Source organism: Gobio gobio (assembly GCF_949357685.1).
Source record: "Gobio gobio genome assembly, chromosome: 12".
NCBI lineage: Eukaryota > Metazoa > Chordata > Actinopteri > Cypriniformes > Gobionidae > Gobio > Gobio gobio.
The window spans coordinates 10,625,667-10,641,328 of NC_137105.1; the positions used below are offsets into that span (position 1 = coordinate 10,625,667).

The 15,662-nt window shown below is 37.1% G+C and overlaps 1 protein-coding gene across 3 annotated transcripts in view; it reads right to left on the reverse strand.

Moving 5' to 3' along the window:
- Nucleotides 1-15,662, reverse strand: part of cep85l (centrosomal protein 85L) — a 96,258-nt gene that overhangs the window by 16,363 nt on the left and 64,233 nt on the right. For all 3 annotated transcript variants that reach the window (XM_079831990.1, XM_079831988.1, XM_079831989.1), the window contains exons 4-7: nucleotides 5,583-5,668; nucleotides 1,133-1,250; nucleotides 853-1,050; nucleotides 54-206 (exon numbers count right to left, since the gene is read on the reverse strand). In XM_079831990.1, the coding sequence (XP_079688116.1) occupies nucleotides 54-206; nucleotides 853-1,050; nucleotides 1,133-1,250; nucleotides 5,583-5,668 (555 nt within the window). The remainder of the gene's footprint in view (nucleotides 1-53; nucleotides 207-852; nucleotides 1,051-1,132; nucleotides 1,251-5,582; nucleotides 5,669-15,662) is intronic.

Here is a 15,662-nt window from a genome sequence, read left to right on the forward strand (position 1 = left end):
AATCACTGTCAAATCAGCCTAACACATGACTAGTTTTGCGGTTTAGCACGTACCTGCTGAGCCTGTGTCTGGACCTCGTCCAGCGAGGGCAAGTCTGCCAGGTACTTCTCCAGCGTCTCAATGCGCTGCTGCTTCTCTTGATTCTGCTCCTGCTCGCGCTGGCATTTCTTCTTCAGACTGCTGATGTAGCGGTCACGTGTTTTCATCTGATCGGAAACAAAAAGTATCTTTGTTCAGCTTCAGTAGGGCATGCGAAACAATAGGTCTTATTCAAACTAATTTGCACGTCATCTGTGTACGAACGTTTTCACGAACAAATCATGATTCACCAATAACTTTAATACTAATATGTATTGTAAATTAACAAAAACATAGGAACAACTGAGACCACATGTATGCAAAAATCACATACTCTGAATGGCCGTACTGAAGTGAAATTTTATCCAAAGATAATTCTTCTTAAATATAGTTAATCAAAAACAGTGAGAGTAAGAAAAGCTGTGTTTCGGCTCCTCTGCTTACAGATGGAGATACACTTATGAACAGCTGGCTAATGAGAGGGCTGTAATCTGGTATAGAAAAGTATTTTGTTTTATGCAAAAGACTAACCTTGGACAAGCAGTCTTTCATTTAGAAAACACCAAATTCATTAACATCAGAACGAGGTTAAAAACAAATTAATGTGCGTATGCACCTGTTGTAAATTAGACATCTTTTTTCTTCTGATCGTACAAATACTAAGTAATCCATGCAATTATTAGTGAATGAGACACAAAATGTGATAACTTTCGAACATTTTGGCACCAAGGACCTTTAGGAATGGGCAATTAGTCTTGATTTATAAGTTCTAACCTTCTCCTCCAGTTTCTTGATGTCTTCTGTGTATTTCTGTGTATTTTGTTTGAGAAATTCGCTGAGGTGGATGACCTCCAGCTCTGCCGCAGCTAATTTACGCCCCAGCTCTCCACTCTCACAGCACAGGGGGCTCACTCGCTCGGGCAGATGAGACTTCGGACTCTGGCCGGATACTGGACTGTCATATGGAGAATCCTAAAAAGGTGGAAAGATGCATCTTTTTTACTGCCATTCTAAAAGTATTTTCTCTTATTTAATTCATTTTAAAAAGACAAACCTTGGCCTTGAGCAGATACGAGTCATCATAGCGCCCCCTCTGGTTTTGGAGGACTTGTTGTGCCCTTATCTCGTTTTCCCTGATCCTGGCATGGAGCTGAAGGATTTGCTGCTTTTGCCTAGAAATCACAATTCATTTTTTTATTTTATTGGCGTTCACAGTCGGTTGCACATCTCTGCTTCAGAGCACTTCTTTGGGGTACCATGCGGAGAGAAGTTGTTTTAAAAACAAGTATGCTGAAAAACTCCTTTTGAGAGCGAAGGACATGCTTGCTGGAGGCAGTCGCTGTGATGTGGCAGGCACAACGGCTTTCATAAGAAATGTTTTTACACTTGCAACGACACTTTAAAGTGTGCTTGTATTTGGTTTGGACATTTTCTGCCTTTGAGCAAAATAAGAGAGAGTGTGTGGTTGGTTAAACATTGCCAGATCAAGTTCAGCATACTAAATGAACTGATCGCAACGTCATCTTGTGGTACATCATTTTTGGATCCGTCAAAGGCTTAACCTGATGGATATCCCTGTTCTGAAAAGTTGTGAAACATGACAGCTGTTTCTGTGATAACCCTAGATTTGTGTATATATATATATATATATATATATATATATATATATATATATATATATATATATATATATATATATATATATATATATATATATATATATATAATATTCCACAAATGTGATGTTCTTTCTGACAAAATTTCTCAGAAAAAGTGACAAAAGTTCATTAAAAAAAAGTAATACTAATAACTTATTGGACTTTATGTAAAACAATTTTACAGGGAACGAGGGTTACATATGGAACGACTGAAAGGGAACTATGTATTAAGTGTAAGAAATAACTATGCACAGTACAGTCCAATGGCAACATAAAAAGATAATTATTTAATTGTTTATGTCATACTCACTACTTTTCTCACATAGTATAAACAGGTGTTTATACGTGAAAATGTGCTTATATTTTAAGAAGGTTAAATATCCAATCATACGATCTTTTATACCACTAAATCATGTTGCATGTTCACAGAGCATCTATGGGAAACAGGAAGCTGAGAGTGTGATCGTTTCTGGCGATCATTCAGGTTTAACGCCATATTCAGCTCTTAAGCAGTCATTGGTTAAGTCTTTAGCTCTAGTTTGCTTTGTTTTTAACGCGGAGATATCCTGCAGCTCTCTTTCCTGATCATTTCAGCATTATTTTTTTAGGGCAGGGTTTTGGAAAGAGGGGGTGTTGTGACTAAATTTGGCAGAAGTTCCAGCAAGTTTAATAAAGTAAACAAAAAAAAGTAAACGAGTGATATATAAATGGACAGCAAAACTGCAATGAAGAAGCCTGACAAAAAGCAGACTGATGCCCAGCTTAAAGCGTGCTCGTCTCCTCATGTGTAATTCTTGGCAGGGATATGCGGTATAACAGAAACAGCAGACTGAACAGCGGCCGTCTGCTCTGTGGCATGTGTGGCACTGCTCCGTCTGTCAGAGCTAACCTAAAAGCAAAGCAACACTATGGGTGATGGCATGATGCTATAATTACAACCGCTCAAGGTCACAGCCGTCACTGCAGGGTCACAGTCCTGAGCACAGCCGACGTTGTGTTAAATTAATGAAATGCTATCAATGAAACATCTGCCCCTTCCCCAGAAACATGAGCTAATGACAAACCTACAGACAAAAATGGATGAATCCATTACTTTGTTTATGAGGGAGGTAAGGAAAGGCCTTGTTTTGACACAGAGAGTTGAGAGATGACACATAGAAGTAGTGGTATGACATTTCTAGGCTAGGTTGAGTCATTTTTTAGTTGCATCATGTACCATTGAGTTTGTAGCATCTTGCACCATAATGCATTATTGAAGCATATATAGATTGTATTGACAAACAACTGGGAACAATACATTTTTTTAGTTCTTGAATTAAAGTTCTGGCCCAATTTAACCCCTGATTTCAATAAATATTTGACCCCACATCCTGACAGTCTTATTCTTTGTGTACAACTCTAAAAGTGTCTTTGTTTACCAAGGTTTTTTAAACAATGTAAATTAATTTATAATCCATTTATAGAAATGAAAAACAATAATATAATAAAATAGTTATTTTTTTAAATTATTTAAATGACATAATGTATTTATATATAACATTTTGGGCTGTCGATTTAACGTGTTAACTTAATTAATTAGTAAGTTATGGGGAAAAACAACGCATTTAATGCACCTGGCCTGCCACAGACCTGGGTAGTTCATCTAACATTTCATAAAATGTCAAAGTGGTGACAAATATGATGCAGGGCAACAACTCACTGCTTGATGCAGCCTACAGAATGCAGTTAGAATTACCCCAAAATTCAAGATATTAGGGCAAAAATGCTTTTTGTCTCATATTTATATCATGATACAGTTAATCGATATCACACGAGTAATGAGCACAATATCACACGAGTGCTGTTTTTGTCGTGGATAGCACGAGTGTAAATGTGATATTGATTTTATACATATGATTTTTATACAACAGTTCAATAAATAAGAAGTTAAAATTGAGCTTTTTCTCAATTTTGCCAACGAAAATATTACCTATAAAGCCAAAGCAGAACTGTTGTGCGTCTCCGAGCAACACACAGCGATGTTTAATTTCTGAAGGAATATGCGTTTTGAGCAAATCAATCAGGTGAACCAATGTTCAATGTTGAACCATTCATAAACTGAGGCATTTACTTCATTCCTCAGTCCTTCCAGAAAAATGCGGATTTTTTTGTGATCGTTGCGGGCAAAAAGCCTTGATTATGCGGCACGTTTTCTTAAAAAATGCGATGGAAAAAGCGGGATATTTATGCAATTTTATGCGATGAAATTGCGGGAACTTGCAAAAACTGCGGTTTGATGAAAAAGAGAAAAAAAGCACTACATCACAGAAAGTGCTGTGAATATTTCAGTTCTCATCTTGTTTTATTAAAGACCTTAATAAACACATGGCTCAAATTTACAAAACATTGAGTCAAACAAGTTCTGTAGCTTTACAAAAGGAATATGCTACAACTTTTGTTGTGTTTACAACCTGTTTTACAGAGGTAGCTATGCAAAACAGACATTTGAGTGCTTCCAATGCACAAAGTGCAATCTCTTAAAGGGTTAGTTCACCCAAAAATGAAAATTCTGTCATTAATGACTTCCCCTCATGTCGTTGGACACCCGTAAGACCTCCGGTTATAAAAATACCTGTGTACGTGTGGACTAGGCCTTAGTTGAAATCTGATGGCTCTGAAAGGCCTCCATTGGCCTCCAATACCCATAAAAGGTACTAAAGACGTTGTTACAAAGTCCATCTCATTACAGTGGTTCTACAATAACTTTATGAAGCGACAAGAATAGTTTTTGTGCGCAAAAAAACCTAAATAACGACTTATATAGTGATGACCGATTTCAAAACACGGCATCATGAAGCTTCGAAGCGTTATGAATTAGCAAGTCGATTCATGATTCGGATCGCGTGTCAAACTGCTGAAATACATTACTTTGTGTATTTAAGTGCGGCGTATTTTAAAAAATGCGGCCCCCCCGCATAAATATGCAGACTTTGGCTGATTATGCATTAATTCATGCAATCGCATAATCGCGTTTTTCTGGAGGGACTGATTCCTGCCGTTTGAACAAATTGAACGACTCAATGACTTACTCATTTAGACATTTACCACTACCTACTGGCAGTTTTAGTTTCTTATTTAGAGTATCATTTCATTAAAAAAATATTTCATATTTCCATATTAATAAAAAAAAAACATTAAAGGTATAGTTCACCAAAAATGAAAATCCTGTCATTTAATCAGCTGCATTTGAAGCTTAAAAGTTTGTGTAATAAATTCTATGTTGAATAAAAAAAAATAATTAAAAAAAATATATTTTTTTCCCTAAAGCTACGTCTATTTGGTGCTTTTCTCATTTAACACAATAATGACTTTAAATGACACTTTTGGGGGGTAATTTCAGCCGATTTGGACATGTGATTAATTTGCGAGTAATTCATTCGATTAAAGTCCCAGTGAACCGGAAGTTGCAACTGATTTTACTTCAGTGCGATGACGTATTTCCAAGTCAAACGGAATTTTGAAAAGAGGGCAGGGTTTTACTTCAGCGCTCCTCCTCTCCATCTCTCACTCACAGCAGACTCACGGTTGGTGGGAAGTGGTTAAGCATTTTCAACCCAAGCCGTCAAAACTGACGCCATCGGAAAAGGAACGCCATTCCAGACCGGAAGTAACTTTTACAGATTTTGATTGAAGATTACCACGACAAACTATTTTTGTTGTGTATTACCTTGAACAGATTAATTGTTCACCCCAAGACCTGTAATGTGTACTAACAAAGTAAATTTTGCCCTAATCATTTGATATCCATGCCCTGAAAAGGCCCTTAATTCTTGGTGTACGACTTCATAAGTGTCTTTGTTTACTCACCGGTCAATCTCCAGTTCCCTCTGCCTCAGGAGTCCCTCCTTAATCTTTACCAGGGTATTGACAGGGAGAGAAGTTCCACTCAGCATCTGCACAAAACAATAATTATAGTATTAGAACTCCTCGTTCGGTAAACACACAGGGTCAGGCTAGCGTGCACTTCTGGTAAGCACACTGTAATTAGCATACTCTATCATCATAATCACCATCGGCAACAAACTGCCACCAAAGCCATGCAGCATTACAATGAAGAACTCCAGGGGGTTTGCAAAGGTCTCTTCTTGCCTGGAGGATGACAGCGAGTCTTTGCACTACTGGATCTAATTATGCATTTGTTTTTAACTTGACTTGGTTTTTTCAAGGAGGCCTGACTCCCTGGAAATATGTGATTTGAATGGCAAATAAATGTAATTTTATATAATTAATATAATGGTACAATTATTTGTACTTTTCAATGGCTGTCAATTGTGAAAGAGATGCTTTTTGCTCTTATAATGGTGTAGTTCAGTTCAGCTAACTGGAGATAGCAGAGTCACCAAATAAAACAAAATCATCTCGGATCTGATGTTATAATCCAGGCCTGATTTCTAGAATTCCCATGAAAAGGTGATGAAAACAACAGGCACACATCAAACATATAGTTTCCATAGCCCTTAAGTCAGTATGTACACAATCTTCAGCAGCGCATGTTTGAGTGAAGGGTGACAGGTCACAGCTCTTTAACAAAGATCATAAAGGCGATGAATGGGAACACTGCAAATGGCCCTATGAGGTGCTCTCAGAGTGCTGAAAGGACCCTGCTGAAGAGGTCACATCCCATGCTTGACTCAAAACATTCAGCAGACCTGGACGGATGCATGAGGGAAGTCTGAATTGTTGTTAAACTTTATAATGAATATGTGGGACATTGGGGTAAGATGTGTCAGCCCATTTATGTGAAACTGCTCAATTTCTAGAGCTTTCTAAATATTTCAAACTATTTAAAAAATATTGGTAACGCTTTACAAAAAGGTCTCATTTGTTAACATTAGTTAATGTATTAACTAACATGAACTAATACAGAGCAATACGTGTTACAGTATTTATTAATCTTTGGTAGCTTTTCATCGTTTGTTCATGTTAGTTCATAGCGCATTAACTAATGTTAACAAATGAAACCTTTTACCAAAGTGTTACCAAAATATTATATGATTATAAAACATACTTAAAATATAAATAAAAAATAAAGTAAAAATTATTGAATATAAATTATATATTTAATATTTAAAATATTTATACAAATAAAAAAAATAATACATAAAAAAATATTCTGAAAAATATTTTAAATCGCTACTTTACTGATATACTATAGACATATATATTCAGGATTAAATAAAATGAACAAATTATTTTACAGTTAATAATTATAAAATTACTTAATTTTAGAAATATTCTCAAATGAATTAAATCATTTATAATTCATATTTTAAATTATTAAATCTTTCAAAACAATGTAATCTTAAATGATTTTACATGCTGTCCCTGTGTCTGCATGGGTTTCCTCCGAGTGCTCCGGTTTCCCTCACAATCCAAAGACATGCAGTATAGGTGAATTGGACAAAGTAAATTGGCCGTAGTGAATGCGTGTGTGTGTCCCAGCACTGCGGCAGGAAGGGCATCTGAAATAAAACGTGCCAAAATCAGCTGTGCGGATTATTAAACTGTGACGACCCCTGACAAAAAGGGAGCAAGCCGAAAAAGAGGGGGAGAGAGAGAGAGAGTAAATCATTAATTGATCTACTCCATTACATTACATATACATCTTTCCTGAATCTTTGTAATCGGAACAACTGTTCAGAATCAAAATAGCTCTTAGGTGTCCTGTACTTGTGCACTCATTGGATACTGGATGGGTTATGGTACATTTTATCCATGAGACCAATGACCAACGTCCACTGGACTATGTATTCAACTCATGTGGCTGCGCAGGAGCAACCGCAGAAGACAATTACACAACCAGTTATCAGATGTATTTACCTCATTTACATCAACTGTTTAAAATAGTCTGTATTGTCCCCCTGACCGTACTCTGCAGACTTGACCAGCTGCCAGGCTCACAAATGCCAACCCTATAAATGCGGCACATATCAGTGGCGCACTCGAGCCTGCAAACATGCCTTTATTTGCCTCTGGAGAGATTTTAGTCCCAGCAGCAAACCGCGTGGTGATAAGAAGCAGGTGCCACTTTCACTGCCAGGCCTCCCTCACCTCTTCACATAGCTGGGGATATTTTTAACAGTCAGTGTGTGGTAAACACAACAAACTGGCTCAAATATCCACAGTATGTGCTCTCAGAGCACCAAACACTCGTAAATGGCGAGCTGCACAGGAGGAGTCCATAACAAGTTGGGTGGTTGGCAGCAGTAGCAACAACAAACAGGCTGGGAAGCAGATGACAGGGACTGGATATGGGGAAGTTGACACTTCCCTCTATTCACTTTTAAGAGATTAGTTCACCCAAAAATGTAAACCAGAACGACCGTTGGTCTCTTTCTGCATAAAAAGGGTGCAAAAGCACCATAAAAGTATAGTAAAATAGTTTATGACTTGTGCACTATATTAATATGACAAGCAGATGGAAATTTCAGTTGTTATTGACTGAAAATCCTGTTCCTTCGTGAATTAATAATTCAAACCAGGGAGCCTCACTAAGTCTTAAAATCATTTAAATTTGGTTATATTAACATCATCTAAATAAAAAATATATATAAAAAAGACATAAAACACTAAAAATAAAGATTAAACTGATATAATTTTTTTTATTGAATCACTTTTATGACAACAGAAGTACCAGAGGTACACTATATTGCCAAAAGTTTACATACACATGGACTTTAATGACATCCCATTCTTAATCAGTAGGGTTTAATGTGGAGTTGGCCCACCCTTTACATCTATTACAGCTTCAACTCTTCTGGGAAGGCTTTACACAAGGTTTAGGAGTGCGTTTATGGGAATTTTTGACCATTCTGCTAGAAGCATTTGTGAGGTGAGGACCTGATGTTGGACGAGAAAGCCTGGCTCGCAGTCTCCACTCTAATTCATCCCAAAGGTTTTCTATCGGGTTGAGGTCAGGACTCTGTGCAGGCCAGTCAAGTTCCTCCACACCAGACTCGCTCATCCATGTCTTTATGGGACTTGCTTTGTGCGCAGTCATGTTGGAACATGCCATCCCCGAATTGTTCCCACAAAGTTGGGAGCATAACATTTTACAAAATGTCTTGGAATGCTGAAGCATTAAGAGTGCCTTTCACTGGAACTTAGGGGCCAAGTCCAACCTCTGAAAAACAACCCCCACACCATAATCCCCCCTCCACCAAACTTTACACTTGGCACAATGCAGTCAGGCAAGTACCGTTCTCATGGCAACCGCCAAACCCAGACTCGTCCATCGGATTTCCAGACAGAGAAGTGTGATTGGTCGCTCCGGAAAACACGTCTCCTCTGCTCTAGAGTCCAGTGGCGGTGTGCTTTACACCACTGCATCCGATGCTGTGCATTACACTTGGTGATGTAAGGCTTGGATGAGCTGCTCGACCATGGAAACCCATTCCATGAAGGTCGCTACACACTGTTCTTGAGGTAATCTGAAGGCCACACAAAGTTTGGAGGTCTGTAGCTATTGACTCTGCAGAAAGTTGGCGACTTCTGCACACTGTTCGCCTCAGCATGCGCTGACCCCGCTCTGTGATTTGATGTGGCCTACCACTTCGTGGCTCAGTTGCTGTTGTTCCCAATTGCTTCCACTTTGTTCTAATAACACTAACAGTTGACCGTGGAATATTTAGTAGTGAGAAAATTTCACAAATGGACTTAATGCACGGGTGGCAACCTATCACAGTACCACACTTGAGTTTCACTGAGCTCCTGAGAGAGACCCATTCTTTCACAAATGTTTGTAGAAGTGATTGGAACACCTGAATTCAATTATTTGGAGGGGTGTCCCAATACTTTTGGCAATACAGTGTACATAACAGCCCTTTATTGTCTTCGTTAAAAAGGTGGAGAACCACTGATTTAGAGTGGTTTTGTGAATCCAATCAACTGATTCATTAAAAAGATTAATCCAAAAATGAATGATTCTTTCATTGTACATTACTTTTATCATGAATGTTCTTGAAAGGAGATCTAGGGCGAATGACATGATTTTCAATCATTAAAGACTTAAATTTCAATATGTTTATCCTACATATTGATCATTTGTAAAGAAAATTTTTATAATGCTTTAGGATACTTTTTAAGCTTGAAAAATATTACTCTACTCAACTTTGTACCATCACAAAAATATTTTAATGAGTAATTGATGTTTCGGTCAATCAACCGTCCTCAGCCTTTTTTTCTGGTTTATATTGTAATTTCATCAAACACACATGTGATCGATTCGGGTGTGCAAGGCACTACATATCTTTATTCTTTTTTAAGCTTAAAAGCCTCAATCCTATTCATCATACCTGCATGGAAAAGAGCGAGCCGCACATGATTTAAATATCTTACGATGTGTTCTTCTTATAGAAAAACATGAGGTTGAATTAGGGGTGTAACGATTCATCTACTACATCGATGTATCGATTTATTTTCCTATGATCTAACTACATCGATCTGTGCTCGGCAAGATGGCCTTCCGGACGACATATATCGATCTAACATCGTTTTAAAAGGTACTCAATCGATTGTATCGATCATGGGAAATAACGCATTGGATTTAAGCACGTCAGACTTTATATGGATATTTTTTCTTAGCACTTTTAATGATAAAGCCGTTAAACGTTACTCGATTAAGTCTGCCTATCTGTGACATCATCGCAACGCACGCACCAGCAGCAGCGCTAAGAAAACAAAACATAGGATGGCGGATGACAGAGAAGCCAACGGGCGAGAAATTATCAAGCCACCAGGAGAAAGAGCTGAGTTAGTAACGTTTTACCTGTACTTTCAACCCTTGCTAAATGTTACCTGTGCATTCCTGACACCAGTGCGCCTGCAGAGTGAGTTTTTAGTACTGCTGGCGACATAGTGAACGCACAGAGAAGTGTTCTGCGGTCAGATCATGTTGATATTTTTGAAAAAGAAATCTGTAGAGTCATTGAAGAGTAGTTGGTTACATTTTATCTTTGTTAAATATTGTTTGTTTATTAAACGGAGAGTAGTAGCAGGTTCAGCCAGTTTATTCAACCTGAAGAAATGTTGGTTGCACTTTATTTTTGATATTAATATTGTATTTGTATTATTTTAATGTTGTAAAACAACAGCAAAAATAGCAGGTAAACCTACTATTAATTAAACCTGAAGAGTAGTTAGTTGCACTTTATTTTTTATACTAATATTGTAATATTTTTATGTTGGAAAACAAAAGCAGAAGTAGCAGGTTAACCTACTGTTGAAATGTTGGTTGCACTTACTGTGCTTTTATTGAAAATGTATTGAAAATTGAAAATGAGAGCAGAAAAGGTTAACTTCCTTTTAATTCAACCTAAACTGTTGGTTGCACTTTATTCAAATAAAATTTGAATGCATTTGCCATTAATTGTTGTTTACTTGTTTGTTTATATCCATAATTAATTGATATACCGGATTCCCTTACAAGAAACAACAGGAATCTAGGAAACTTCACCTGCATTGAGCAGTATCCAGATATTTATTTCAGTCACACAATTTTTGGCTAAAAAGTTACTGAATCGATTTCAAGTCACTGAATCGTTTCGGATCGTATCGTTCTAAATGAACCAATATCGTCCTTGAATCGTATCGACAACCTCAAATCGTGATACGAATCGAATCGTTGTTAAAACGAATCGTTACACCCCTAGGTTGAATATATGACAAATTGTTCTTTTTTTGGAATTTAATAACTAATCCTTAAAACGAATACGAAAGCAATCTGACCAGTCTAACTGGGCAATACCTGAGGGTTAAAAAACTTCTTAGACATTAATGATCTAATTTTGTTTAATAGTATTAATTGGCTTTCTATGACAGGTGGAAGTAGCCCAACTATTCAACCAAAGGAAAGCCAGCAGCCCTGTGACGTCTCCAATCTCCATGCATCTGGCCATCAGGCTTTATGTAGAAGAGTGGAGAGCATGTAGGCCAGGACATAGCTGTCATTCTCCACCAGCTTGTCTCTTTGGGTGGTGTTGTTACCACATGCCAGAAGTACCATGCCATTCCTATCAAGACCAGGGCTTACATTAGATACTATGTTGACCCTAGGAGGAACCCTGTAAATCTGTCATAAATGCAGGCTGTTATAGACTTATCAAAACCTATCTCTGTTTTTATGATAAATGTTAATTAACTAAATCAAAAACGAAACATACTTCAGCCCTGAAGAACGCCTGTCCTCTTGGCAAGTGGGCATCTAGTGGGAATAACCGTCTGTGTTTACCTAATTTTATGCCATTATATAAACTAAAAGCTTTATGAGTCAGGAGTTTGTTTAAACTTGTTCCTCCACCTGCTCCTCAAAGCTCCTGGCAGCAGTGTTGTGTTTGTCTCTTTCCACATGGCCGTTTAAACAGTCTAAGACAGGAACAGCTGCTTGAGAAAGGAACTTCATTCATTACAGTAGACGGAGGCCAGAAACTGCAAAAGGCTGTATCTTTAATTAAACTCCCTCAGGTTCTCGTTCCCCTCAAGTCAGCAACTTTGAATAGGTCTTCATTTGACAATGGAGAAACCTCCTCTGCATATTCTATTATTAACTACAATACATTAACTCTATGAAAAAAATCCATATTAAACCCCCCATAAAATCACTTAACAAACGCTGATGAATTTCCTATTTCCTGGGTGGGACATATTTTTGGGAACATATTTTTGATAAATTGTCCAGCAAGAGAAAGACGTAAATTTAAAAAAAAAAAGAGAAAGAGATGCAAATATTGAAACTTTAATACAGATAATTATGTTACTGTTATGGTTGATACTGGAATCTATCATTATAATTCTTATTCTAATAGTATAGAATTCAAAATACAATTATATACTATTTTGTATATAAAACCCAAAGCGCTTTACAACTATGTCAGGGGTCTCTCTTCAACCACCACCAGTGGTGGTAAAAATCATAAAAACATATTTAATAAAAAACAAAATCAGTTTGAAAAAATAGTTCGAGGTCATCTAAAAGCATATAAAACATTATAAATGATGACTTAAGTAAGCACTAGAAAATAAATAAAGCCCTTTTTTTTTAAGATTTACGCATTTCAATTAATAGTAAAATTCCATCAGATTGAACTGAATAATCCTTACACATTTTAATTGAATAATTTATTAAGGATTGTTAAATTATTCAAATAAAGAAAAATGTATTATTGATACTGATAAAGAAAAATAAATAAATAAATAATATTGGCTGGTAATCGATATGGTACCAATATCTTGTGTATCCATAGTAAATATAATCTTAAAAATTAAATAAAAAAGACATTTAAATGTTAAGTTAGTTGTCAATGTTTAGGATAGCATTTAGATTAACTCAAAGCTAACCAAAAAAAGATTTGATAAGGCCTTTAAAATTGAAATATTTAAAGCACTCTTTAAAAATGTAGCTTAGTCTGGAAGCCATTAGAAAGAGCGATTCTTTCGCAGACGACTGATACCCTTGGTGAACAGAATAAAAGTCAAATCCACTCTCTCAAACATACCAAAGGCCACAGGAAAGGTCTGATGGCTTTCGGCTACAGCACTTGAACAGTTTCACTCTGCCACATTGCACAGCTAATCTGGTGCCAATTCCCTGAACTCTATCACACCCTGCCACTGCTCTCTCTCGAAGGCCCTCCAGACAGCCGTCCATCAACCTCTTGGCATGCTGGGGCAACACAGGGGAGACACGCTGGCTCCTTTCGAGATGGTGGTACTCAGAATTGGCAATAAAGGCAGTGCTGTGGCCATTTGTGATGTAGCAGTGAGTTTAGCAGTGTGTTATACACTTCCTGGTCGAAAAAAAGAGTTGCTGTTTGGATTTAAATTGGCAAATGCTTAAGAGTCTATGATTGGATCGTACAAGATCTTGACCAAAAATGTAACATCACAATTTATTTCCATCAAGAGGTGCATCCATTTTTGGTCATGATGTGTCTTCCTACATGGTTGTTTAAGAAATTAAAAACTACGCACTCTATCAATTAGGGTTAGAAGAACTGTTGCCAAACACGGACTCTTATGCATTTGCCTATTTAAATCCAAACAGCAAAATTTTTTGGGGCCAGGCAGTGTATAAGAATCTCTGTATTAAGCACATGTAGGTGATATCTTAAAGTATTTGTTTAAAGCTATTCTAGATACAGAATACCTGTTGCATGAAAACAATGAAAAATATAAAAATTGAACATTCCGTGTCCCAAAACATTATTTGGACTTAAACTATATGCTTAAAATGTCATTGTATTAGATTTAACAGTAAAATATCAACAAAAAAAAGTGTATAAACCGCCATAACTTCCTGCGAATAAGGTCAAAATACCAGTGCGATCATAGAAATATATATACGTAGATTCCTCATTCGACCGATCCGCGCAGGCACTAATGAAGCATCTATGACCGCGCCGGTATTTTGACCTTATTCGCAGGAAGTTATGGCGGTCTGGAGAGCTGATGACATTCGTCTGATAATAGGTGAAATAATAGCATAAATACTGCTCGGTTTCTTGATCCGTTCGTGTCTTAAGACATCAATGTGTAGCCACGAGCTGCAGGGTTTAATTTGAAGTTGTCTGTGCATGTTTTTTTTACTCTAATAGAATTGGACCCCATTCACATGCATTATACGACTGACAGACAGCAACGGTTGGAGTTAAAAATCTTCATTTGTGTATATATATATATATATATATATATATATATATATCTCGGTTGTTTTATCATTAGCAAACCTGGTCAAATATTGTTCAAAATGAAAACAAAACATATTTGGGCACTTGAGGTTACTTGAGGAGAAATGACTTCATACATCCACTTAAAATCACTGTTGCATCAGTAAGTTAAAAGTATGTGCAATTAAATGGCAATTTAAAATGTTAGTTCTGAGAAAAGCTCAAGCAGCATTTGTTTACAGATGCCGCTTGTGTGTAATGCAATGACATTCAGACATTTCAAGTGTCACTTGAGTGTCCAGATACCTTTTTGGGTCACTGTACACACACACACACACACACACACTTTGTCATAGCCCAAAGGCACCTCTGTTTCGTGTGGCCTGGTGACAGCTGTTGGATCCAGGGAGCGGGTGTGCTAAGCTGAACAATGAGTTGGGACATGGATGTATTGCACCTAACAAGCAAACTTTCCAGCAATGGCCAGAGGGCATGGCACAGGCGGATGGACAATGTGTATGCATGTGCATGGCAACCAGGCATTTACACGCCATAAACACTCTGTAAACGAGGTATGGAGAGCAAGGTCACCACAGAGGACTGACCTCATCCATTTTAATGTGCTTGTCCATAAAGAACAGCATGTATACCAAGCCAAACAGCACACTCCTGTTGCATTGGGATTATGGTAACTAATTGGGATTTGCTAACTAAAGCGCATTAAAAAAAGACCCAAGATGCTGAGTTGTTGAGAAAAAAAACCTGTGAAAAAGACTAGTACACTGTAAAAAATTTTTTTTTCAAAGTTATAAATATAGATCAGAGTATAATTTACTCAAATTTCACTTTTAAATCAATGTATGACCTGCCATTTCTTTGTAATTTATCGTGAAATTCACTAGCAATATCTGAGTGAAAATCTTTCTATACCCAGTTTTGTTCAGTGTATGAATTTACATGCAATAGGTTTATGCTTGTTTAGTCCTGGTTCACAAGCACAGCCATGGTGTTCACCAGCAAATATTTTTCAAAAAGTCTTTTTTGATGAAGCTAGTTGTCCATGGAAGACTAAAACCTAGTGGAAACACTTTTACATTATCATTTTAAACAACACAACCTTTAAACTACTGCATCTAGTGTGCATTTTTAGACATTGACATTTTAAGGTTTCGGTCAAGTGGTGTTCTTTCAGACCTCGCCAAAAAACTGTTTCGCATTGGCCGGA